Source organism: Eumetopias jubatus, unplaced genomic scaffold, assembly GCF_037043125.1.
Source record: "Eumetopias jubatus isolate StellerSeaLion01/CBP00866 unplaced genomic scaffold, mEumJub1_p1.0 scaffold_4, whole genome shotgun sequence".
Classification (NCBI taxonomy): domain Eukaryota; kingdom Metazoa; phylum Chordata; class Mammalia; order Carnivora; family Otariidae; genus Eumetopias; species Eumetopias jubatus.
The window spans coordinates 10,775,745-10,803,719 of record NW_028274810.1 but is presented as its reverse complement, the minus strand read 5'-3'; the positions used below and the strand labels follow the sequence as shown (position 1 = coordinate 10,803,719).

The window sequence follows — 27,975 nt, the reverse complement described above, 5'->3', positions numbered from 1 at the left end:
TACACCCACCTTGGGGTTCGAACTCACAACCCCCAGATCAAGAGTTGTACATTCCACTGACTGAACCAGTCTGTGCCCCCACTTTTTCTTTTTAAAGATTCAGTACCAAGTCTTGATGATATTAATTAGTGATTCTCATTCAAAGAAAGATCCATTTTACAAATAAAAACCTTTACATTTTCAAACTTTGGAACCTAAAATGATCTTTATTAAGATAATATGTTGTTCTTATACAAAGTCCATACGACATGGGTAAGAGAAGTAGGAAAGGGTATCTCCTTTCCAGCAGAACCCAGCACAGGCTCTTAGAGAGATTCCTTGTCACTCTATGTCACAACATGCAAGAAATCTGCTTACTGCACTCTATTTGTTGACCAAGCCTTCCCTATCACCCAGAGTAGTAAGAGGAATATTCATTCCACTTGGAAGCCAGGCTAAGGCTTAGTTATTTCTGTTCCCAGGAATTCTTCGCAAAAAGAAGATAATCATGCTGACAAAGATTTTGTCCAAGCAAATACTCTCTTTGCTACTGCAATATTATAATTTATTTTAGAAACGTCATAAAAATAGAAGGCTCTCAAATATGCTTTAGTATAAAAACCAGGCTCCATTTAGTAAGCATTACTCAGAATTTTTTTTTTTTCCTGCTGGGAGGTGTGTGTGAAAGAGACAGATAGACACACACGCACACAGAGTAGGTTTATGTGTCAACAAAACTCAAATAAAAAATCTTTTAAAAAGAGAGGAAAAAAATCAAGCTGATGAACAGTCACTTTTAAAAGGATGGGTGCCTGGGTGGCTCAGATGGTTAAGCGTCTGCCTTCGGCTCAGGTCATGATCCCACGGTCCTGGGATCGAGTCCCACGTCGGGCTTCCTGCTCAGCAGGGAGCCTGCTTCTCCCTCTGCCTCTCTCTCTCTGTCTCTCATGAATAAATAAATAAAAAAAAAAATCTTTAAAAAAAAATAAAATAAGGGCGCCTGGGTGGCTCAGTTGGTTAAGCAACTGCCTTCGGCTCAGGTCATGATCCTGGAGTCCCGGGATCGAGTCCCACATCAGGCTCCCTGCTCGGCAGGGAGTCTGCTTCTCCCTCTGACCCTCTTCCCTCTCGTGCTCTCTATCTCTCATTCTCTCCCTCTCAAATAAATAAATAAAATCTTAAAAATAAAATAAAATAAAATAAAAGGAGGAATTTGGGGCGTCCGGCTGGCTCAGTCAGTGGAGCATGCGTTTGAGCCCCACCGTGGGTGTAGAGATTGCTTAAGCAAATAAACTTAAAAAAAATAATAATAAAAGGAGGAATTCATTAGTTTTCCATGTATATTTCTCTTTTTTCTTAAAATTCCAAGCTTTTCCTTAATCATTAATCCTGAATTAACATATTTAATGCCCAGAATTACAACTGTTAGGAACATTAAGAACCAACGAAGTTGCTTGAGAAAAATGTTCCTGTTTTCTCTTTTGTCCTTGTTTCTCTAGCAATCCTGGCAATCCACAGGCAGTGAATCAGTCCAGAGAAAGAAAAATAACATGTGAGAAACATGTGCTTCCAATATGCAGATTATTCCCACATTTCTGGATGAGTTTATTCTTTTGAAAATTTTGTAGCTGCCATTCAAGTGAAAAATTACCAATGTTCTTAAATATTACCATAATTAAAAAAAAACAAGAGAATCTGACATAAAAAGATATTGTTAGGGGCTATAGGAAAGACGTACAAGAGTAAACATGTATTTTGGAGATATACAGACCACAAATAGTGTAATTATTTTTTTTAAGATTTATTTATTTTAGAGAGAGAGAGCACGCGCTCGAGCGGGGGTAGAGGGAGAGGGAGAGGGAATCTTAAGCAGATGCCACGCTGAGCGTGGAGCCTGACATGGCGCTTGATCTCATGACCCTGAGATCATGACCTGAGCTGAAACCAAGAGTCGGATGCTTAACTGACCGTGCCACCCAGGCACCCCTAAAAATAGTGTAATTATTAATAAGCATTTGAAAATTATACTCAATAGGAGACTCAAATATTATAAAGGAAAGGGAACTATCTGCTCTAGAAACATGAGATAAAGTAATAAAATTGAAATTTTGCTTATGAGTTAGGAAGAGGAGCTCACATTTACCTTCCAGTAAATACTGGAGGGTACAGTAGGAAATATTATAGAATATTCTTCCTACAAAATGATAGAAACCATATTGCTATGCACAGCTGACACGAACAATGTGAGACATTAGGAAATCTACTCTAGCAAACAATCCCACACAGGCTTTCACAGTAGGGAAAGAAAGGAAGGGTGGGGAAGAGGCATATGGACTAGATCAGTGATTTTTAAACTATGAAACCAGTTTTCCTTCCTGGGATAGCTCTAGCCATCAAAGGGGAAGTAAATGAAAACTGCTTTCCTCATGGAATGTTGTTGCTGAAGACACTCAAAAGTCAAAATTTTGTATTGCAAATAGAGCATCCTAATAGGATTTAATCCGAGGGTCGCTAACAGCTTATTCCTGCCTGATCATCAAGAGTTCATCGCCATATTTTCCCACGTCACTTCTCAGAAGACCTCTGAGGAAATAACTAGAAAAGGAAAGGTTGGATCCTATCACCTAGAGTTAGAAAGAGAACAAGCTTCGAGTACTTGGGAGATCCACAGTACCTAAAACATGGAGGCATGAAATTAAAAGCACTGCAAATTTTCGTGGGTCTCACTAAAATCTACAATCCATTATTCCCAAGTATTTGTTAATGTCATTCCAAGAATCACGTCTTAAATGCAATCCCTTATGTGTTTGTACTCTCACCCCTGTGAACACATGATCTGTTGTCTCTGGGCCATGTGGGAGGCTGCTTCGTTGTGCCAGCATGATATATCAGAGGACAGAACTACTGTAGAAAGCCTAGCAATTCTTTAAACATTGGATTCCTACATATTCCTCATCATACGCAGTACAGTAAACAGCTAAAGAGGTTTGCTTTTTTTTTTCCTACTAAGAGAGATGTGTTTAGTGCTTTTTTAAAGCCGTGTGTCTTTAGCTCTTCACGTATTAAAGAGGGAGGGGCAGGAAATAGATCAGAAGAATTAAAGTATTGTGGAACAGAATATTTCCCAAGGAACCGATCAGCAGTTACTAAACCAAAAAACAGCTGGGACTTTTGTTTAATGTTAAAATCAGGTACAAACACTGTGTGCCAAATGAATAACATGCAGCTAATTCAGATGGGATTAAGGAAAGGAATACTATTTAAATGATCTGATTTTTTTTTCCATTTCTGCAGAGTTACCCTGAAAACATTCTACATTATAGAAGAACAAAGTAACATAAAGAATTTAAAAATATTTTCATCCAATTTCTTAAGTATCTCTCCTTAAAAACATATATCTGTTTACAAATAATCCCCATTTCTTCATTTTGGTTCTAATAGCTCTGTTTGAGATGATTTAGATTTACTGCCTTTTCTCCCTTGAGAGAAAAATCATTTATTTAATGTAATTGCTGGTAATTTCTATTCCCAATAGTCAAATTTCTCTTTTCTTCCCCCAAATGGGAATTTTTGCCCCAAATTAAAGGCATATATTTTGTTATTACTGAAAATCTGTAAATTCAGGCACAAAACTGTTCACTTTGGCAATTAAATAAGTGAGTGAAAATAACAGCACTGGGGTGCCTGGGTGGCTCAGTTGGTTAAGCGGCTGCCTTCGGCTCAGGTCATGATCCCAGGGTCCTGGGATCGAGCCCCACATTGGGCTTCCTGCTCGGTGGGAAGTCTGCTTCTCCCTCTCTCTCTGCCCCTCTCCCCCGGCTCGTGCTCTTTCTCTCTCTCTCTCAAACAAATAAAATCTTAAAAAAAAAAAAAGAAAAAGAAAAGAAAATAACAACACTGAAGCCAGCTTAATAGAATGTCCTCTTACATGAGATTCTAGTGCTTCCTTGAAACAGGCAGCTGATTTTAATGAGAACTAAGGTAACCGAAGTGAAACCTTCCATCTAAAATCAATTCGCCAAATCCATAAAGAAGCCCTGGCAAAAGCCACTCATGCATTTTTCTTGCATGAGCAAAAACCTAAATCTTAAGGCTGCTTCCCAAATCTTCTCATTCCAGTAGATCAGTTCTAACCTATTATTCATTTCAGTCTAAAGTGTATTTATTCTCATTTATGGAAATGAAGTAAGAGTCAAAGAATGAAAGTACTAGAGTCCTTACCCTGGGAAGATTTTTTCTTTTCCTGTTTGCAACTTCTCCAGCTCGGAAAAGCTTCCACTCAGTTAAAGTGACAGGCAAAGTGGTATCCTTTGTGAGCTTTGACCGTAAATAAGCTTGGGAGCTCTTCAGTTCCATAGTCTTCCGGTGGAGGAACTGAGGCTTGGGAGGAAGCTAAAACAGAAGATGTACTGGTAAAGATAAGATCGTCTAGGGAATGCTGATGGTCTCAAGGTCAAGTTATCTTAGAAAAAGATGTATCTTGTCTTTCAAGTCACCTCAATTGAGGATACCAGAATTTCTTTTTCCCCATTTGTACAGTCGTTTCTCAGGTTTCTAATCCAGTGTTCTACTACGATGTCATCACGTTTCCAGAAAACAACAGCTCAGAGTCCTCATTAACTCAAGGCAGCCTTCACTTGCGGGGGTGACGAATGCTTTCGGGGATGAGACAGGTAATTTAGGCCACAGACTGTCGTGGGACTAATAGGGAGCTGTGGTAACTAGAGTGAAATGAAAAGCTCATGGCTTGTCTAAAGGTGTTCACATTCTCATTTTTTTGAAGTGCTAGTAAGTGAACAAACAGAAACCCCAAAACCAAAGAAAAAGCTGTGTGCTGCCCCCCCAAAACCCCACAAAGAACACAAAAACCACCACTACCAACAAAACCCATATTTCGGTGCCTCTTAATCTTGGCCCTAGTTAAACCATTTTAACCTTTTTGAGGGGATCATAAACAAGATTCTTACGTTTTCTTATGTTAATTATATATAATGTTTTCTTATACTGATTCTTTGGTTATACCTTTGGTGCTTTGAAAGCACTTTTCGGGGGTGGTAGCTTCCATGCCGAAGGGGATCTCCACATGGGCAAAGGCTGCACCGGAATATCTTCATATGGATTCTCTTTGGCGGGATCTTGAAAAATAATGGGAAAACAAAGTTTAGAGAAACACAGTTAAATGGAAACAAAGGGACTACAGCCAGGAAAAGAAACAAATCACTATGTTCAGCTTCTTAACCTTTATTGCTTGGCCCTTTAAGCTTGAAAACCACTCTGGTGTCCAACCAAGTTAAAAGAATTCTCAAAATACTACACTATAAACATTGACTTCTGAACTGAGCAGTCCACTAAACTGGCTATAAAAACCATTCAAGAATAAAAGAATTTATATGACAAAAGTTTCCATATTTAAAAGAAATAGCTACAGCAAGATACACTTGAGCATAAAAGAAAATACCATCCTACAGTTAAGGGCCCCACCAAATACATACTCATTAAATTTAATTGCAAAGTTTGTGGACACATACATATGATATCCTCGTAGATATTGTCCTCCGACTGTGTGTAATAAAGTGCTGAGCCAGAATTTCTTCCAAGTTCTTCATGAATCTTCTGTGAGCTCTGATTTCGAAAGTGCTGAATATCCTCAAATTCAAAGGATTTCCTTAAGAAAGGAGATAGGTTTTAAAGTTATATGTTTTAAAACTCTAGTCTTCTTTAAGTTGGTATGATAGAGAGAAATCAATTAGCAAAGGACTTGTATGCAAAATTACAAAGGTGTTTTATCAGATACCTAAGAATAATAAACTAGGCTGGTACCTTATATACACCATGAGAAAATTGGAGGCTTTTGGCCAATTACATTCATGTTCCTTACTGCATAACTTCATTAAATTCACTCTCTCAAGGAAAGTGAAGCCAAGACCAGCATGTCCTAAACGAAGCAGAAGAATGTACTTCTCTACGTATTCTTACAGATATAAAATGCAAGTTTTTCTGATGTTCTTATGTCCGCAAATTGTCTTAGATATTATATCCTTTTGTAGGTACTTTTCCCTTGGGTTAATCAACATCTGTAAAATCAAACTAGGCCTGTACCCCATGCAGGGAAATGAAAATGGTTTTGAAAAGAAAAAAGAAGCTCAGTAGTTCTGGAAGGACAATACTTAGAAATTATTACGGAGCAGATAAAAACACACCTTTTAGATCTCCCTCTGATTTTTCTGCCATATTTCTTTGGTTCAGGTTCCTGAGAAGAGGCCAAACAAGACTCTGCGCAAGAATTATTTTCACAGTATTTTCTGTCACAGTTTCTTTCTTTACATGGCATAACACCGGATTCAGATAAATATCTGAATGTCCTGCGAGGTTTGGGCAAAGGATTTATAGAAGGTCCACATTCTTGTCCCTCAGGTTCAGAGTAAATATTTTCTAAGCTCTTGGTTATCCCATATGAACTATCGAGAACTCTGAAATTCAGTTCTTTTTCTGAAGAGTCACAATGTTCTAAAGCCAAATTTAAGACTTTATCTGGGGGGAGTGCTTCTATTTTCTTCCACAGGATCTGTGAGGTATAGAAATTTCCTGGAGGTAAGGAAGTCTCTGGGTCCAAAACAACTTCTTTCCAGCTTTCGATCTGTTTGACCCGAGAACATACCCAATTGGATTCTGATTCATTTCTAAAGAGGTGTGTATCATCACATCCACGTTTCCCACTTTCATCCTTGGTTTGATCATGGCTTTTCGCATCTTCATTAATATTTAGACCAACATTGCGAGAGTTGGTTATATCCAACTTTTTGCTCTTTCCCTCATCGACGGGATTTTTCTTAAGAAGACTCTCTTGATGACAGTTATTATATCTCACTCCAAAGTCCCTTGGATGCCACTTCTCTGGATTAGGTATACCATTAGTTCTTCCTTCCCACTGAGAAATTTTTTGTTTGATGTTTCTGCAGTGGCTTCTTGACAGTGTCTGAACAGCAGAACGAGAAAAACCGGCATCCATGTTCCCAGTTGGGTGCATGTCAAAGTCTGAATGTTACTGAGGCTTCATTTTAAGTAACTGTGAAATACTGTATTCTTTATCCTGTCAGTTAGAATCCCAACAATTCCAGCATTTTCCTTTCATCTTTAACTTGGAAATCTCTTTTTAAAAAGAAAAATTTTGATCATTGATCCTCGTGGAAAATGGCTGCAACTTTATCTTGAATATTCCTATTAAAAAGAGACAACCATATGTTAACACAGTTTTATAATTTCCTAATTTAAAGTCCACCAAAACACTGCCTATGTATCCCTAAATAACTCATTTACATTACATATGTAAAAATGTACCTGTCACCCACTAAGTAATTCAACTCCATTAACGCGCTCCTAAGATGGTGATAGAACACAGAGGAAATATTACTTGTGATATTTCTCAAATTGTCAGCTTTAATGTTCTGCTGTATTTAATTTCCTAAAGTTAGGTAGACTGAGGTTTTATAAGAGATTACACATAGTAGTACACAATGTTATTTTGTAAAATCAATTCCTTATGAAACCTTCTCTTAATGAAACAAGGACCAACAGAGTATTATAAAAAGCATACACTTACAGAAATACATCTCAACTAACTAAAAAGTTTATGTATACATCCAGAGAAAGCGCCAGTTAGTCTGGAAACATATCAACACCTAATTTCCTCCTTCTCGCCTATGTTGGGAGATAATACTAGCCCTTATTTCAACATACCCTGATTTCAACTTTACTATTAGCAGCACAGGATTCCATATGCACGGTGCTAATGACAAGCCAATGTGCCATTAACTATCAGGTGCTTTAAAATATCATAACCTATTTCGTCACCGACTGAACTTTGCACATCACTGCCACCACCCCCTTGACCCAAATCGGCAAAAATACTTACAGGCTTTGTCACAGTCCTTCCTTTCACATACAGGCTTCACTCATTGAGGCCCATAAATGTTTCCTCAAATGTAAAAACTGGCATAGAACTTTTCTTATCAACTGAGTAAAGACCCGATCTCAAGTTCTCCTGTATACTGGTTATAAATAACAACTGATTCAAAACTTCCTGAGGCAGGGGTCATCCTTCCTTGAGCTTTGTCTGTGGGGCCTTGATTAACAGGCAGGAAAATATCTTGGCCCGGCTCTGTCAGGGCAGCTGACCAAAACTGATACACAATTCACACACAAAATGTATTCTAGGCAGGACAATTGTTAATCAGGGATTCCATCAACTTTCCTTTCAACCATTCCCACAAGTTTGTAGGAAAATCAGCTTTGCCTGCAAATAAACTTGGATGAGGATCTAATGAAAAAAAAATCATTCTAAATAACCTTAAGAAATTTAATGTGGGTGGAAAAAAAAAAAAAACAACAAAAAACCCAAAGCCCCAAAATACTAAAGCTGTTGTTGCAGATTTTTTTTTTTTTTTTTTTTTGGTTGCTGCCACCACCACCACAGCTTCCTTGCTTTGAGGGACCCGCCCGCACTGCCTGGCACCCAGGCCTAGAACTCTCCATGAAAGACTAATGCATACAATGTGAAGGGCCAGTCAGCGGCCGCTCATTATTAAACTGAAAATCCTTTTGCCGCTTCTAATAGAGGATTCCTAAGGATTTTAGGGTGTCCTTGAGACTCACGTTTTCCTCACTATAGACAAGATGGGAGTATAGCTGGCCCTTGAACAAGGTTGGGGTGAAGGGTGCTGACCTCCCGCACAGTTGAAAACCTGCCTATAACTTTTGATTCCTCCAAAATTTAGTTACCAACAGCCTACAGATGGCAGGAAGAAGCCTTACTGATAACATTAATGGCTGATTAACACCTATGTGTTATATGCCGTATTCTTTTTTTTTAATATACTGTATTCTTACAATAAACCAGAGAAAATATTAAGAAAAATCCTAAGGAAGAGAAAATATATTTACAGTGCTGTACTGTACTTATCGCAAAATATCCACCTAGACGTGGACCCGCACAATTCAAACCTGTGTCGTTCAAGGGTCAACTGTATTTTTCTCTCTCCTAGGAGCCTCGTAGAGGTTTTCAGCAGTCTTTGTTAATGCTTTCTTTACTTTTCCTTTGTTACTATGCGAATGTATGTAATGTATGAATGAATGTAAGCTATGAATGGGTCCAAGTGGGAAGAAAGATGGAATTTGCTGAGGCTAAAGGCTTTTTTTTCAGGGCTAAAGAAATTTAACTTGAAAATTACTAGCAACAGATGCTAAATTTATGGACTTGACACACAAATATGAATGATGTGTATTAATGGTGTTTCCGTGGCACGTAAGACACTCCTAACAGAAGCGGGCATTATAAACAGAAATGCTACTTGCTCCTAAATGTACGTATTAATACGCCACAGCTTTCAAAAAAATGGACAAACGATTTCAGAAACAAAAAAGTTTTAACGCCTTCTGACTAGACAGATGTCTACCTAGACAGTACAGAGAATTTATCTTTATATCCGATTTCACAGTTCCAATTTTTGACAGATTAAACTCTTCATAATGTGGCTTGCCTATTCTTATATACGAGTTCTGATTTTGTCCCCTCCAAAAAATAAGAATCACTCACCAAAGCAGGAGGCATCTCATGTCTGACTTGAACCTAATTAAATTCTGAGCCACCTTCCTCCTCAGGACCTGCTCCCCATGGCCCTCATTGTCTGTGAGATCCTGTATGTCCCACTCGCCACCTCCCGAGTTTCTTGCGTTGACCACCACTACCAGGAACATTCTAAGCCCTAAGTGCTGGCCCAGCTTTTCAAGTCCTAGATCTCTCCACAGCTTCATCTTTTGGAAAACTCCCTAAAGCCAACTCACACATTTGTCCCTAGAGATTGCTTCCTTAAGTTTGCTACAACAGTCCTAACAAAAACACAGACTGAGAAAACGTGACAACTTCAACAGTTTTTAGAATTCTTTTTTCTCTTAATACCACAAAATGAGTCAGACTTCCCTCCCTTTAAAGATGACTAAGGCAGGCAGGACTCACAACTTAAAGAGGAGGGCGAGCACTCACTAACCACAATGGACATCTCAACAGAACAAACAGCAACAGAACAAAAGACATACAAATATGAAAAATCAAGCATGATTTTATAAGTATAATAAAACAGCATGCTTGGAATAAAGGGTACTAATCAAGCTTTTTTTTTTTTTTTCCTGTTCTTTGTTCCCAAAGAGGTGATCCTTCATCAGGTTCCCTTGTTTTTATTTTCTGTTTTTTTCTGAGTATTTACTTTCATCCAAGAAACACATCAACTGTAGTTTATCAGCTTAAAATGTAATGTATACTATAACTTAACACATACAGGATTCTGTGTTTTTAGCATATTAAAAGAAAACAATTTGAGTCCATTTGAGTAAGTGAAATTCTCTGGAAAAGAGAATAATGATGCTCTGTTTTAGTAACTCAAGCCTTACATGGGAAAGCTTCTCACTCCAAAGCCTTTAAAATACTTTATTTGATCAAACATAAATACCTGACAAAATAGGAGGGATTTGGAACATTCTAAAAGTTGATTTAAAAACTGATGAAAGGGTATGCTTTTAATGATTGACTGATTTTAGAGAGAGGGAGAGGACGTATGTGTGAGAATGAGGGGTAGGGGCAGAAGGAGAGACTCTTCAGGCAGATTCCCCGCTGAGCGCGAAGCCCAACAGGTGGTGAGGTGAGGAGGGTTAGGGAGTGTGGGGTTGGTGGTTGGGGGGAGGGGGCTCAATCTCACAACCCTTGAGATCAAGACCTGAGCTGAAACCAAGTCTGACACTCAACCAACTGAGCCACCCAGGCGCCCCAAAGGTATGCTTTTAAACGATTAATATTTTTTATGTGAATTTTACCTCAATTAGAAAGAAAATTGATGAAAGGGACAAGGAAGACTCTCACCACTGGCCACGATAGAGTCACTGAGCTAGACTTGCCTTCCTAACATAACTATAAAACCGAACTTATATATTAAATAAAATAAATGCTTTTGATATTGGATAACAAACATAGGACTGTAATCTCTGAATGAAGAAAAACAAATGAGGTAGGCACTATGTTAGCCCAGTTTTCACGCTGGAGGCTCTTTCCAGAAAACAGCACAGAACATGATAACCTTGCTGAGGTACAGATAAAGGGGTCAGAGTTTGAAGGGACGAGGAAAGATGGAATTTTCAGGGCCCCGTATCAGATAGGAGGGAGCAACACAGAAAAAGCTCCAGAAATCTACATAGGATCCTCTTGAGTCTTGGTTTGAATACTAAGCTGCTAACGCACAGGGTAGCACTGCACAAGGCTGGAAACAAATTACCGGGGAAAGAACAACTACAGGGGACCTGTAAGCTGACTAGTACCCAGAGTTCACAAAGGGCTGGGAAATGTTCAATTTCCAGTGATCCATATAGAAGCAGACTTGTCGAACACCCAGGCAATTCAGTAGAGACGTTAGGAGGTCATGGCTTGTCAGTAGGACTAAACTAGCCCTAGAAGAAAGACTACTTTCGAGCTACCCTAAAGCTTTAAAAAAGCCTTAAAAGCAGGTGGCTCAGTCAGTTAGGCATCTGCCCTTGGCTCAGGTCATGACCTTAGGGTCCTGAGATTGAGCCCCATCTCAGGCTCTCTGCTCAGCGGGGAGTCTGTTTCTCCCTCTCCCTCTGCCACGCCCTCCCCCTCCCCCGCTCGTGCTCGCTAGCTCTCTCTCTCTCAAATAAAAATTTTTATTTTTTAAAAAAAGCCTGAAAAGGATCATGTTGATTTGTAAGGAACTGAAGTACTCACCAAAATAAAACTCAGTAATTTTTACATGAAGACAACAAAACCTAGACACTCAGCAATGTAACGTTCACAATGTGCAACATCCACTCAAAATTACAAAATATGTAAAGAAGCCTAAAAGTGAGAAAAATCAGTCAGTAGGAACAGAAATAGAACCAAAAATGATAGATATGATAGAGTTGGCAGACAAAGACCTCAGGTTGGATATTTTAAATACATTCATAAGCTTAAAGGAAAACACAAACATAATCAGTAGAGAAATGAAGATATAAACATGAAAGCAAACAGAATCTCTGGAACCTACAAATGCCCTGTCTGAAATAAAGTCACTGATGGGATGAACAGCAAATTCAACTTCTTACTGCCGAAGAAATGGTCAATGAAGTAAAATAAGGAGCAACAGGAACTGTCAAAAACAAAACTGAAGCACAGGGAGAAAAAAGCTAAAGCTAAAACAAAAACAAAAACCAGATTCTCCCTAAAACAGTATCAAGCAGTTTACCTTACATACAATCCTGGAAGTGAAGGGGGTAGGAAGACAGAGAACAAATATTTCAAAAAATAATGGCTGAAATTTTTCTAAATCTGATGAAAACTCTAAACCTGTAGATCTAGGAAGCTCAATAAATCTCAAACAGGATAAACACAATGAAAGCCTTATCAAGGCAAACCATAATCAAGCTGCTGAGAATCAGTGATAAAGAGAAAATTCATAAATGGCCAGAACAACAAGAACAACAACAAAACTCATATCATGTACAGAGAAAAGAAGGTAAGCAGGAAACAATGGAAAATATTTGAAGTGCTGGCGGGGGAGGTGGACAAGACTGTGAATCGAGAATTCTAGACACAGCCTTCAAAATAAGGGTTGAAATAAACACATTTTCAGTTGAAAAAAGCTGTGAGAATTTGTCAGCAGCAGACCTGCATGCAAGGCCAGTGACATAATTTATGGCTCCCAGTGCAAAGTGAAAATGTGCAGGAAAAGTGCTTTAAAGGAAGATAGCAAGCTTTTTTTCATTTTTTCTGTAATCTCTTTGAATTTGTCGTAGTGTTCTTTATTTTACTATCTAATGTTTTAAGTAAAAAAAATTAAAAATTTAAATTATTAGCATGAATGTACCATTCATCTATATGTATGCAATGCCATTTTAAACGCACATATCAAAGCATTTACCTTATATGCAGAATCAGTGGAAATAAACAATTCCTATTTTTGGCTTGTCTTGAAGGGTGCTTCAAGCTGGCTGAAAGAGATACACAGCCAGATTCAGAAGGTTAGAAGGAGAAAGAGAGGGTTCCCTCAGGCCTGGAACCAGCCAAGAGAATGCTGTCAGGTCTAGGGATACTTGTGGAATGAGCACAGATTCTAGCAGGGACCTGGGAGCCCAGCACTGTGATGAGGGGCATGCACATGCTTGCTTGGGCCTAATGGCTGCTAGAATCCCCTCCTGCCAGCCACCAAACCAACATGTCATGCTCTGGCTGAGGCAGGGTCTAGGGAAGTACAGCCAGGTATCTCCACATCCCATAGGCATGCCTCCCCAACTCATGCCAGACAGGTAACCCCCAAGGATCTATTAACCTCTGCCCAGAATACACTTGATAATCTGAATCACGGTGGGTGATAGGCTTGCCTCTGTAAAACCAAGGCCTCCACTTGGCTGCTCGCCAGATATAGCATGGTGCTGCCAGTGTGGAGTGGGACAGCCATTGTCATGCCCTGTTTCAAGACACCATGAACATACATGTCCAATCTCAACCCTCTCACACCAGGCTTTTGCTGAGAGCAGAGAGACAGTGGTCTATAGGTAGAGAAGGGCCATGCAGGGCTAGCTGGAGATTGGGCAGCTGAGAACCCATCCTCAGGAGGTGGCAGGAGGCAGGGTCTCAAGTGAATTGAGGCTCCAACCCCTGGTACACACTGTATTGTCCCATCAGACTTCACATACAAAACACAAATTCAAGGGCGGCTGGCTGGTTCAGTTGGTATAGCATGCAACTCTTGATCTTGGGGTTGTGGGTTCAAGTCCCACAGTGAGTGTAGAGATTACTTAAAAATAAAAAATAAAATCTTTAGCTCAGATTTTATGGCTGTTAGTTAGGCATCTGCCTTCAGCTCGGGTCATGATCTCAGAATCCTGTGATCAAGCCCTGCATCATTGGGCTCCCTGCTGAAAGGGGAGTCTGTTTCTCTCTCTCCCTCTGCCCCTCCCCTGTTCATGCTCCCATACTCTCTTTCCCTCTCCTCAAATAAATAAATAAAATCTTTTATAAAAATAAAATCTTAAAAACCCCACAAATTCAAAGATTAAGCTATCAGAATTTCAAGATGGCTACCACAGAGCATAAAACCCCACAGGGCCCTTTTGAATGCAGGACCCCATACAGCTACACTGATCGTCTGACCATAAAGCTGGCCCTGTATACCCTACATTGTGGAATTTATAGCAATGGGGGAGTAAAATGTAAGAAGAGCACAAAGGAGGGAAAGAAAAATGGAAATACAGTACCCTAAATTTCTTACTTTATATATAAATTGTACATTATTTGTTTTCTTTTAAGATTTTATTTTTAAGTTATCTCTGCACCCAACATGGGGCTCAAACTCACAACCCCAAGATCAAGATCGCATGCTCCTCTAACTGAGGCAGCCAGGAGCCCCACGTAGTACATTATTTGAAGGGGAAAGATTAAAGTTGTACATTGTGAATGCTAAAGAAATCACTAAAAGAATGGAATTCTAAAAAACACTCAGTGCAGAAAAAGCTGGGGTTGGGAGAGAGAAGGAAGAATCACAAGAACAACTACCACCACCAAAAAACCAAACAGAAACAGAAAATGAATAGCAAGACTGTACATTTAAATCTGACCATACGAATAATTACGTTAAATGTAAATGAGCTAAACTCTAAATAAAAGGCAAAGATGATCATACTTGATTTAAAAAAAAGCAAGACCTAACTCTGCACTTCTTTAAACTGCACTTTGAATTTATTTATTTATTTTTTAAAGATTTTATTTATTCATTTGACAGAGACACAGCGAGAGGGGGAACACAGTCAGGGGGAGTGCGAGAGGGAGAAGCAGGCTCCCCGCTGAGCAGGGAGCCTGATGCGGGGCTATGACCTGAGCTGAAGGCAGCCGCTTAACGACTGAGCCACCCAGGTGCCCCTGCACTTTGAATTTAAAGAGACCTATCTGTTAAAATAAAGAGGTTCAAACACTAAAGTAAACATTATCATAAGAACCCTGGATTGACTGTATTGATATCAGACAAAGCAGACTTCTAGCCAAGAAATATTAGCAGAGATAAAGAGAAAAGACATTTCAAGCAAAAATGTAGTCAATTCATCAAGAAGATTGAACAATCCTAAATGTTCATGTACCTAATAACAGAGTTTCAAAATGTAAGAAGCAAAAAACGTCAGAACCAAAAGGACTAATGGACAAATCTGTAATTTTACTGAGGATTTCATGGCTCTTCATGAGTAATAGCCATATTGACAGAAAATCAGGAAATATATAAAAGACTTGAAAACCGCCATTAATTAACTTGACCTAAGTGACATTTTAGAACACTACACCCAACAACAATAGAATATATATTCAAGTATACATACGATATTTACCAGTAAACCATATGTTGGGCCATAAAATAAAACTTACTGAATTTTAAATGATTGAAGTCAGCCTGAGAATGATTCTCTCACAATGGAACTTAATTAAAAATAAATAATCAAAAGATATCTGGAAAATGCCAAAATATTTGGAAATAAATGCTTACGTTATAAAAGAAAAAAGTTTAGAAACACTCTATCTTGGTGTTTTAAATCAAAACACGTTTTATTGGGGCACCTGGGTGGCTCAGATGGTTAAGTGTATGCCTTCGGCTCAGGTCATGATCCCAGGGTCCTGGGATCGAGCCCCACATCGGGCTCCTGGCTCAGCAGGGAGCCTGCTTCTCCCTCTCCCTCTGCCTCTCTCCCTACTCATGTGCTCTCTCTCTCTCTGTATCTCTGTGTCTCAAATGAAGAAATAAAATCCTAAAAAAACCCCCACATTTTATCCCATTAAGTTTCAAGTTATTATTTTAAATTATTCCCCAGTATAATGCTCTAGATTGACATGTTTAAATTACCTTACTGCCAGTCCTGCACAAAACGTACCATCCTTTTTTTTTTTTTTAAAGATTTCATTCATTTATTTGACAGAGAGAGAGAGCACAAGTAGGCAGAGCGGCAGAGGGAGAGAGAGAAGCAGGCTCCCCGCCCAGGAGGGAGCCCGACGTGGGGCTCGATCCCAGGACCCCGGGACCATGACCCGAGCCGAAGGCAGATGCTTAACCGACTGAGCCACCCAGGCACCCCATCCTTTTCAATATTACATCCTTTTAAATCCTATAGTGAAATCGAATGTCACTATTCCACTTAATAGCTGAAAAAAACCCCAATGATTTAAGGTTGTTTCTTTTTTTTTTTTAAAGATTTTATTTATTTGAGAGACGGAGTGAGAGAGAGAGAGCACATGAGAGGGGGGAGGGTCAGAGGGAGAAGCAGACTCCATGCTGAGCAGGGAGCCCAATGCGGGACTCTATCTTGGGACTCCAGGATCATGACCTGAGCCGAAGGCAGTTGCTCAACCAACTGAGCCACCCAGGCGCCCTAAGGTTTTTTAAGAAGGATAAAAAATAAACAAAGCAAGTAGAAGAAAATAATAAGATGTAAATATTCATGAAATAGCAACCACTGAACAACGGAGAAATCAATGAAACATAAAAAGTTATTTGAAACACCAATGAATTAATAGACATCTAGGTGGACGGAACAAATAAAAAAAGAAAAAGCATAAATTAGCAGTATGAGGAATGAAAAAGGGGTGATCACCACAGATCTTACATTAAAGGATATAAAGGATGATATGAATAAATTTATTGTAGTAAATTTGACAAGTTAAATGACATGGACAAATTCCTTGAAAGATACAAATTGCCAAAACAGACACAAAAAGATATAAGAACTCTGAGTATCTACATATTTATTTTTAAAATTAAAGTTAAAATTTTATTTTATTTTATTTATTTTTTAAAGATTTTATTTATTCATTTGACAGAGAGAGAGCACAAGCAGGGGGAGCATCAGGCAGAGGGAGAAGCAGGCTCCCCCGCTGAGCAGGGAGCCTGATGCAAGACTCGATCCCAGGACCCTGGGATCATGACCTGAGCGGAAGGCAGACGCTTAATGACATGACTGAGCCACCCAGGCACCCCTAAAATTAAAATTTTAATTAAAAGCCTTTGCATTAAAAAAAACTCCAGGTCCACGTAGCTTCACTCGTTAATTTTATTAAACATCCAAAAAAATAATATTAATCTTACACAAACTCTTACAGAAAATAGAAGAGGAAACATTTTCTAACTCATTTTATAAGACCAACATTACCCTGTTGGAAAACCAAAGACACTACAAGAAATAGAACAAAGAATAGAACTCATGAACATAAATGTGAAAGTCCTTTAAAAACATTAGCAAATAAAATTCACATATACATATAAAAGATACTAAGTTATGACTAAGTAGAGTTTATTTATTTTTTTAAGATTTTATTTATTTGAGAAAGAGAGTGAAAGAGCACAAGCAGGGGGAGCAGCAGAGGGAGAGGGAGAAGCAGACTCCCCGCACAGCAGGGAGACCGATGTGGGACTCGATCCCAGGACCCTGGGATCATGACCTGAGCCGAAGGCAGACGCCCAAACATCTGAGTCACCCAGGTGCCCCTAAGTAGAGTTTATAAGAGAATGCAAAGTTGCTTTAAATTTAAAAATCATTTTATTTATGAGATAAAGAAAAAAAGCCTTCTTGTAATTATCTTAGTAGATGCAAAGAAGCATTTGAAAAAAATTTCACACTTATTCATAATTGGGAAAAAAACCCCTCTATCAAATAAGAAATGGAATTTCCACAATCTGATACATGGCAACTATGAAAAAACTACTGCAATATCATACTAAGTGGTAAAAGATTTAACACCTTTCCCTTAAGATTGGGAAAAAGGCAAGGATGTCTTCTTTCACTGCTTTTATTCAACATTTTATTTTATTTAGATTGGAAAAGTGCCCTTTCAGCTCTGACACGCTGGGGAACAAGGTTGTGAAGAGGAGGACTTGGTGTGCTGCTGCCACTTCTAACATCTTGGGTCCCTGCGCCTTTTGCAGAACTTCCAACAGCGCTACGTTGGGACAGAGCATCCAGAGGTTCACAACCTATGTGGTCTATAGGAGCCACTGGGAGGAGGGCCTAGGGAAGAATTTGTCATTTTCAGTGGAAAATAAGTGCCAGTTACTAATTATGACAACTGTGTACTTTGGATCTGGATTTGCTGCACATTTTTTTTTATAGTAAGACACCAGCTGCTTAAGAAATAAGGATGCTTTAATTCATTAAACAGATGTGAAAAGGAACATTTAAGAGGTGCAATCTCTTTGAAAAAATGAATCAAACTCTTGAGTTCAACATACTCAATATGTTTGTAAATAAACTTATGGCATGAAAAAGAAAGGAAAGTAAAACAACATGATTGTATATGTAGAAAGTCCTAAGAAATCTACAATAACAAGGTACTAAAATTCATCAGGGAATTTAGCAAGGTCTCAGGATACATGGTCAATATATAAGAGATAATTTGTACTTATACATATGGGGAATAAACAATTGGAAAATGAAATGTAAAATAACATAAAAAGTTGCATAAAAATCATGAAATACTTAGGTATACAAAACTTGTACACTGAAAATACAAGATATTGCTAAGAAAAAAAATTAAAGAACTACTAAATAAAGAGATCCATCACATTAATAAATTAGAAGATTCAATTTTGTTAAGACATCAAATTCTCTCAAAATTGATCTCTAGATTCAACACAGACCTAATCAAAATCACAGCAGGCTTTGTTCCAGAAATTGACAAGCTGATTCTCAAATTTATATGGAAATGCAAAGGGCCTCAAATAGCCTAAAACGTTTTCAAAAATAAGAAAGCTGAAGAACATATACTATTGATTTCAAGACACTGTAAAGCTACAGTAATCAAGACAATATGGATTAATGAAAGCAGAAACAAATGGATCAATAGAACAGTACAGAGTCTAGAAATAGACCCACACTTATATAGGCAATTGATTTCCACAAAGCTGGGGGAAAAAAATAATCTTTTCAATAGATGGCTTTGGAACAAATGGATATCTACAGGGAAAAAAAGTAACCTTGACTTTTTACCCACACCATTTACAAAAGTTAACTTGAAATATATCATAAGCCTAAACCTAACAGATAAAACTATAAACCTCCTAGAAGAAAAAAATAGACAAAAAAATCTTTAGGGAAGGAAAAGATTTCTTAGGACACAAAAAACACTAACCCCTAGAGGCAAGAAATCGATAAACTGGACTTCATCAAAATTGAGATCTTGTGCTCTTCTAAAGATGTTTTAAAAATGAAACAGCAAGCCACAGATGGAGAGAATATTCAAAATACATATATCTAACAAGCACTTAAATCCATAACATATAAGGAACTATTACAAATGAATGATAAGGCTAACAACAGCATGAAAATATGCATCAGATGTGAATAGACATTTTACAAAAGATTTTATGAGTAGCCAGTAAGTACAATAAAGCACCTGAAAAGAGGTATACTATCATTAGTCATTAAAGACATGCAAATTAAAACCCAAGATACCACTACAGACCCACTAGAATGGTTAAAATGTAAAAGAATAATACTAAGTATAGGAGTACCTGGAACTTTCAAACACTACTGCTGTAATATGGTACAACCACTTTGGAAAACAGTTTGGCAGTTTCCTATAAAATTAAACATATGATTGCCATATGAAGTAGCAATTTCACTTGTAAGTATTTCATGTGAAGGAAAAATGTTATGTTTACACACATACTTCTACATGAATATATTCACAGCCTCTTTATTCAGAAGAGCCCAAACTAGAAACAACCAAAAGGCAATCGACAAGTGAATACATAAACAAAATGTAATATATTCATACAATAGGATATTCCTCAGCAATAAAAAGGAACAAAACCAACAACATGCACAACAACATGGACATCTCCCCAAAACATGGAGAAACAAAGAAGTACATACAGTATGATTCCATTTATATGAAATTCAAGAACAGCCAAAATTAATCTATAATGAAAGAAAGCATTATAGAAAGCCCTGTCTAGGGCCAGGAGGGTGAGAACTAAAAACAAAAGAGTAGGGGTGCCTGGGTGGCTCAGTTGTTAAGAGTCTGCCTTCGGTTCAGCTCATGGTCCCAGGGTCCTGGGATGGAGCCCCGCATCAGGCTCCCTGCTCCGTGGGAAGCCTCCTTCTCCCTCTCCCACTCCCCCTGCTTGTGTTCCCTCTCTCGCTGTGTCTCTATCAAATTAACTAATTAATTAATTAAAAATTTGAAAAAAAAAGAGTATAAGGGAACTTTTTGGGGTGATGAAAATATTCTAATCTTGATTGGGATGGTAGTTACAAAGGTGTATACATTTATCAAAACTAACTGACCATACACTTAAAATGGGTGCATTTTATTGTATGAAGTTATATCCCGGGGCACCTGGCCAGCTCAGTCGGTAGAGCATCCAACTCTTGATCTCAGGGTTATGAGTTCAAGCCCCATTCTTTCTCTTCTCCTTTTGAGACTCTAATTACACATATGTTAGATGATTTAATATTATTCCATAGGTTACTTGTGCTCTTTTCATTTATTTTTTTGACCTGTTTTCAAGTTCACTAAACATTCTACAGAGCAAAGTCCAATCTGATTTTAAGTCCATCTAATAATTCTTATTTCAGATATTGTACTTTTCAGTACAAATTTTCCATCTGGTTCTTCTAACATTTCCATTCCTCTTCTGAAATATTCCATCTCTTCACCCATTATATATTTTTTCCTGTATATTATTTAATATATTCATAATCATCTTAAAGTCCTTGTTGGCTAATGCCAACAATTGTGTCATCTTTAGGTTTCCTTTTATTGACTCTTTTTTTCTCTTCATTATGGTTCACATTTTCTATTTCTTCTAGTGCCTTGTAATTTTAATTTATGTATGTATTTAAGTAATCTCTACCCCCACTGTGGAGTCAAACTCATAACCCTGAGATCAAGAGTCTCATGCTCTTCCCACTGAGCCAGCCAGGCACCCCCTAGTGCCTTGTAATTTTTAATCATATTCTTGGCACTGCCTATAAAAGAACAATAGAGGAAAAGATATACTTTGTGTTTGTTTTGCTTTATATATTTCCGAGATTATAAACATTCCTCTCTCTGGTAATTAGATTGAGGAGCTGATCATTCAGATTCCTCCTAGAGTCAAGTTGAGCTGAGGCTGGGTAGCAGGTTTTATTGCAGGGAACTCACCTGGGATTAGCCCAACCTCTAACCTCCTGAGCTGCTGCTACCTTTTAAATATTGTCAATATTTGAGCTGGAAAAAGATGGCTACGGTTTCAATTATTTTTGGTTCAACCCTGGATTCAACCCTGGCAGGATATCATTGCACAAATATGTGGGACTATAAAACTTCTTTGTGCCTCCCATACCCCCTGCAATGCTGCTGTCTTAGTAAAAACTGGAACAGCAGATAATTATTGGGCCAAGTAGTTTGTTTTTGCATTTGGGATTCTTCCAGATTCCAATCCGCACTCCAATTCCAATTTTAGTATGTATGCTGCCGAAGCAAGCACCACACTCCAATTCCAACAGTCCGTACTGTGAACTAAGACTTGGCAGATTTTCCCTTTTCTCTGGGAAGCCTCACCATCTATGCAGGGCCACCTGTATCCAGACTATATGCTTGTCTTCAGGTATGAAAGTTGTTATGGCTCTTTGTTCACTTAGAAAGGAATTCACTCTGGAATTCAGTTCATCAAAATTTCCTTGCATCCACAACTATTCACTAGCCTCAGAGAAATATGTGATTTTTATTTTGTCCAGTATTTTCTTGTCACTATGGGAACAAATGTTTTTCAAGTTCTTCTACATCCTAACTGGAAGAGGAAGTCTTAAAATGTTTTTAATGAAATAGAATAGTGAACAATAGTATAAATCAGAATACACTGCATGAAGGTAAGAGTAAGTATTACTTCAGAATGTTTGTTTCAGAGGGGTGTGTGTGTGTGTGTGTGTGTGTGTGTGTGTGCATGTGTGATGGGTTGTACATGTATTATCATGGTGAGGTGTGGTCAAAAAATTTGGAAAGTCTGTCTATAGCCATTGGAGTCCACTTCAATGCAAGGCAAAGAGTTTAGAGAAAGGATATTAGGACATGAGTCTCTGAAGAGAATTGTCTACTGCTAGCTGAATTTCAGGCACTGAAACAGTTCAGAAACATAAGGCTTTTACATATCAACACAGAACAAAGTATGTCCCTGGAAAAATACACAAAGCACAAAATATCACAATAGGCAACTGCTGTTAGAGAAGAATAAAATACATCCAGATATTTTAATAACAAACAGCCTTTGGTTTTTATTAAAGCCAGTTTCTGGGCCTATGTGCTATAATTCAATGTGCTGCTTACTGATTACTAAGAATGCAAAGAAAGATTCTGGAGAGAAAATGTGCTCCTTTTATATATGGCTTCTTTAATAAAAATATTTTTTAAATTTCTTTTTTTGGAGTGAGGGAAGAGATAAGAAGATTCTCTGAATGTAAGAAAGCTATTCCTAGGTGAAGAGAATAGATCACCTTTAACTCAGCGGTCAATGAAACAAACCAAAGAAAAGGCATGTTTAGGGGTGCCTCAGTTGGTTAAGTGTCTGCCTTTGGCTCAGGTCATGATCCCAGGTCCTGGGATGGAGCCTCATGTCAGGTTCCCTGATCAGCAGGGAGCTTGTTTCTCCCTCTCCCTCTGCCCCTCCCCCTACCCGTGCTCTCTCTCTTGCTCTCTCTCACTCCCTCTATCTCAAATAAATAAAATCTTTTTTTAAAAAAGGCATGTTATAAAACATAGGTAGAGATCATAGCATTTATATGGGAGGCATCATGGTACAGGATACAAACAAAGAGTGCAGGCTTTGGGGCCGGACACCTGGATTCAAATCTTCTGCAACTTACTTGGTGGTGGGCCTTATACTCTTAACCAATCCAAGCCTTACTCCACAACAAGGGAATAACACACATCAGTAGAGTTATTAGAAGGATCAAATGAAATAATATATAAAGTCTCCTGTACAAGGTAAGTGCCCATGAATAGTTATGACGTTACTGTCACAACTTCTTTAAATATTATATGTATGTAAGTGTCAGTATACATCCTCACCAATCTAACTTCCTGAATGTCTCTCTCTTTATGTCTATCCCTATTACAACAACCTCAACTTATGTACTTATCATTCTTCTCCTAGAACTACCATAATATAGCCTCCTCTAAGGCCTACCTGTCTCTAATATCAACTCCCTTCCAGTACTGTTGCCAAAGTGATATTTCTAAAACTTAGATATGATCAAATCACAAACCAGTTAAAACCTTTGGTGGTTTTCGGTGCTCCATAATCTACCAAAGTGGTTATCAAAACATACTCCCAAGGAACAACAGATTTCCAAGAACTGAACCAAGATCTTCTATAAAAATTGAATAATACCCCCACACACTAGTTTGCAGAAATAAGTTACATTAGTAGATATAATTTACTCAGTATTAAGTTTTTTCCTCCACAAACATATCTTAAACATTTGACCCTCACTACTGTTTGTGGTGTTAGTCAATGCTAACAAAATGGCAAAACAAACACATGGCCTACAAAAATTAATGGAAAAAAGCTGGGATAAGCCAGTCATGAAGTTTTAAAGCTTTTTAAAAATGTCATATGTACACATACGTGTGCTTTTATAGTGCATACACAAAATATGGTCATAAATTTGCTACTTGAATAGTTTTTGGTTTAAATGATAAAAGTAAACAAGTAAATATTTCATGGTGTCCAGAGACAAGATAAAGTCCATACTCCTTAACGTGATATATAAGATCTTTCACCCTCTGATTCTAGCTTGCTTCCTGCCATCTGCCTTGCTTATATGCTACATTCCAAGAACATCAAATAATTTGCATCTATCAGTGGTTAAGAGCTAGAATATTGGAGTTACAGAGTTCAGATACCACCAGACTTGGTTCTTGGCTGTGTCACCTCAGTCAAATTACTTAACCCTTCTAAGCCTGCTTCCTTATCTATAGAATGATCATAATATTATAGATAACATTTACCGAGCACTTACTATGAACCAGGCATAATTCTACTCACTTCACCAATATTAACTCATCTCATTCTTGTAACAACCCATAACGTATAAAATACTGTCATTAGCCTCATTTTGCAGATGAAGAAACAGGCACAAAGAGGTTAAGTATAACTGATACGGGTCTTGGTACTCTCTGCCACAAAAGACACAGGTATTCATTCTATAAGATTGTTGTAAGGATTAAATATGAAATGATGTAAAAAAAAACATTTAAGACAATTCCTGGCATACAGTAACTGCTCAACAAATGATAGCTATTGTGGCGCCTGGGTGGCTCAGTCAGTTTAGTGCCTGACTCTTGATCTCAGCTCAGGTCTTGATCTCAGGGTAGCGAGTTCAAGTCCTGCTGCACTGGGCTCCACGCTGGGTGTGGAGCTTACTTAACAGAAACATGATAGCTGTTAACTATTTCCTGAATATACATTGTATTTTCAAGACCCATTCAAAGTTTTTCTCTGAAACCTTCCTTAGACCTTGACCCGGAGTTAATCACTTCTGAGTGCTCCCATTACACCAGTTAGTATTCTGTAATCCTTTCCCAATGTTAAATTCCTCTTACAACAAATACTTCTGTATACATTTTCCATGACCTCAGGAATCTTAATGTTCTGGAGACGTTCTTGCTGGGGGTACTTAGAAAAAGAGGAAACTTAAGGGTGAAAATGAAGAGCGGTAACACTGATAACCAGAGACGAATAAATGTCTTGGCAATGTTGTCTTGAAAGCCCTAAAGTGAACCTAAATCTCAAAATGTAACTCCCCTACTTGGCTATAGCAGAGGATGCTCAGACATGTATTACAGAAATATCGGATGCAGGGGCGCCTGGGTGGCTCAGTCGGTTAAGCATCTGCCTTCGGCTCGGGTTGTGATCTCAGGGTCCTGGGATCCAGCCCCACGTCAGGCTCCCTGCTCAGTGGGGAGTCTGCTTCTCCCTCTCCCTCTGTCCCTCCCCACCATACTCCCCCACTCGTGGGCTCTCTCTTTCAAATAAATAAATAAAATCTTAAAAAAAAAAAAGACATATTGGATGTAATGAAATCTGCTCAGGAAGATGAGTATGAATTTGAACTGCTCACATTATATGCGTCTTGGAATTTTCTAGTAGGTATATTTAATAAAATACTAATATAGTATTATATTTTATTATCTGGATATATAATCTGGATACATTTTTTAAAGATTTATCTATTTGTTTTAGAGAGAGAGAGAATCTCAAGCAGACTCCCTGCTGAGTGTGGAAAAGCCTGACACAGGGCCCAATCTCATGACCCTGAGATCATGACCTGAGCCAAAACCAAGAATTGGACGCTCAACCGACTTAGCCACCCAGGTGCCCTGCCTCTAGATAAATTTTTAATAATGCCGACAGAAATAAATCTTGCATAAAATTTTATTGAATTTGCTCAAAATATTTTAAAGCAAAGGAGAAAAAAAATAAATGTCAAACTGGCTTCTACCTTTCAAACTGCTACCATCTTGTTAACTGTTTCTTGAATAACAAATCTTCAAAGCAAGCACATACAGGATACCGGCCTTTTATCTCACTTCTATCAGAGGAAACAGCCTTATAGGTAACTAAAAATGATTCCCAAAATAGCAAAGAAACTTAAACAAAAAAACTAATACTACTAAAAATAGACAATATAAATTTCTCAGCAGTTATTTTGCCTAACTGCAAAGCAAGCAATAGGATTCTTCAAAATATAAATTTAATTCTTTACCAGTTCTATCAACTTTCTTAAGACGTCTGTCATGGGAACTTTCTGAGTTGTTTTGTTTAGTTTTTTAATAATTTTTTATTGTTGTGTTAATCACCATACATTACATCATTAGTTTTTGATGTAGTGTTCCATGATTCATTGTTTGTGCATAACACTCAGTGCTCCACGCAGAATGTGCCCTCTTTAATACCCATCACCAGGCTAACCCATCCGCCCACCCCCCTCCCCTCCAGAACCCTCAGTTTGTTTTTCAGAGTCCATCATCTCTAATGGTCCGTCTCCCCCTCTGACTTACTCCCCTTCATTCTTCCCCTCCTGCTATCTTCTTCTTCTTCTTTTTTTTAACATATTGCATTATTTGTTTCAGAAGTACAGATCTGTGATTCATCAGTCTTGTAAAATTCACAGCACTCACCATAGCACATACCCTCCCCAATGTCTATCACCCAGCCACCCCATCCCTCCCACCCCCCACCACTCCAGCAACACTCAGTTTGTTTCCTGAGATTAAGAATTCCTCATATGAGTGAGGTCATATGATACATGTCTTTCTCTGACTGACTTATTTCTGAGTTGTTTTTTTTTTAATGACAGAATGAAAAATGATAGTTGGCTATCATGACTTCTCTCAGATTATATTCAGAATTTTGAGGCACAAGCCAAAGAACTAGAATAATGCTAATATCGTGATTGTGTTACATGGTTGGTTATCCATATTATTTAAAAAACTTCCAAAGGACTATGATTCTTCTTTGCTGTTCACTGATTCTGATGGGTGCTGGAGATTTTATTTAACAAAGCTGTGTGACCCTAAGAGCTATCCTCATAACTAACCCAATGTTATGGGCTGAATGCTTGTGTCCCCCCCAAATTCCTATGTTGAAGCCACAATCCTTAATGTGATGGTATTGGAGGTGAGGCCTTTGGGACGTCATGAGCATGGAGTACTCATGAATGCGACTAGTGCCTTTATAAGAAGAGACATAAGAGCTCTTGCTCCATCATGTGAGGATACAATAAGAAGATGGCCATCTGCAAACCAGGAAGAGGGCCCTCACCAGGAACCAAATTGGATGGTACCTTGATCTTGGACTTCCCAGCCTCTAGAACTGTGAGAGATAAATTTTGGTTAAGCCACCCAGTCTATGATAGTTTTGTTGTAGCAGCCCGAGCTGACTAGATAAATAGTAATTCCACCTTCAAAACATATCTCTAACTCTGACCACTTACCATCTTCACTGCTACCACACTAATCAATGCCACCATCATTTCTCCCACTCTTGTTTTTTTGATTTCTACTCAATATTCACCTTTCCTGTCCAGCTTATCTAAAATAAGGTTTCTTGGGGTGCCTGGGTGGCACAGTCGGTTAAGCATCTGCCTTCGGCTCAGGTCATGATCTCAGGGCTGTGAGATCGAGTCCCTCATCAGGCTAGACGCTCAGCACGGAGTCTGCTTCAGATTCTCTCTCTCCCACTCCCTCTGCCCCTCCTCCTGTTCGTGTGTGCTCTCTTTCTCTCTCTAAATAAGTAAAATCTTTAAAAAAAATAAAAATAAAATAAAATAAAATAAAATAAGGCTTCTTTCCCCACATATTTCTCTATGCCTTCATTCTGCTATATTTTCTCCACAGAGCTTATCATTTACCTGAAATTCCATTATTTGTTTGTTTACTTATTTGTCTCCTGTTGGAACAAAGATTTTTCACTACTATACTCCATGCACTTAGAAGACTATGCACCACACAGTAATTCCCCAATAAATATTTGCTGAATGAATAAATCCTGAATATAAAAATGTATAAAGAGGAAAGAAAGGTTTATGACAATTAGCAATGCCTATTACTTTAAGTGTTTCTAATGATTTAAAGGTGCCCCATTTGTAGGAGGGGAAAACATCTTAGAATACTTTAAGGAGAAATAACACCAAAACAACTTGTTTAAATGATAATAAGCACCACAATAAGAAACTTTTTTATATTTACTATTTGCCAGGCGCTACATGCATAATCTCATTTAATCCTCACAACAATCTCTGGAGGAAGATATTTTCATTTTCTCGGTGAGGCAACTGAGGCTTAGCAGGGTTAGATAATTTTTAAGGTCATATACGTTACACTATTAAGTGGAAAAAACAGAATTTGAACTCAAAATCTTGTTCTTATTAGCACATAACATA

At 38.2% G+C, this 27,975-nt stretch overlaps 1 protein-coding gene across 3 annotated transcripts in view; it reads right to left on the bottom strand.

The window, feature by feature from the left end:
* DENND2C (DENN domain containing 2C) overlaps positions 1 to 27,975 on the bottom strand; it is a 78,968-nt gene that overhangs the window by 28,293 nt on the left and 22,700 nt on the right. For 2 of the 3 annotated variants that reach the window (XM_028102207.2, XM_028102209.2), the window contains exons 2-5: positions 6,180 to 7,197; positions 5,508 to 5,644; positions 5,002 to 5,114; positions 4,201 to 4,371 (exon numbers count right to left, since the gene is read on the bottom strand). In XM_028102207.2, coding sequence (XP_027958008.1) covers positions 4,201 to 4,371; positions 5,002 to 5,114; positions 5,508 to 5,644; positions 6,180 to 7,006 — 1,248 coding nt within the window. In that variant the 5' untranslated portion in view covers positions 7,007 to 7,197. Of the gene's footprint in view, positions 1 to 4,200; positions 4,372 to 5,001; positions 5,115 to 5,507; positions 5,645 to 6,179; positions 7,198 to 7,891; positions 7,956 to 27,975 lie in introns of those variants that run through there. The other variant, XM_028102208.2, reaches the window with a different exon arrangement.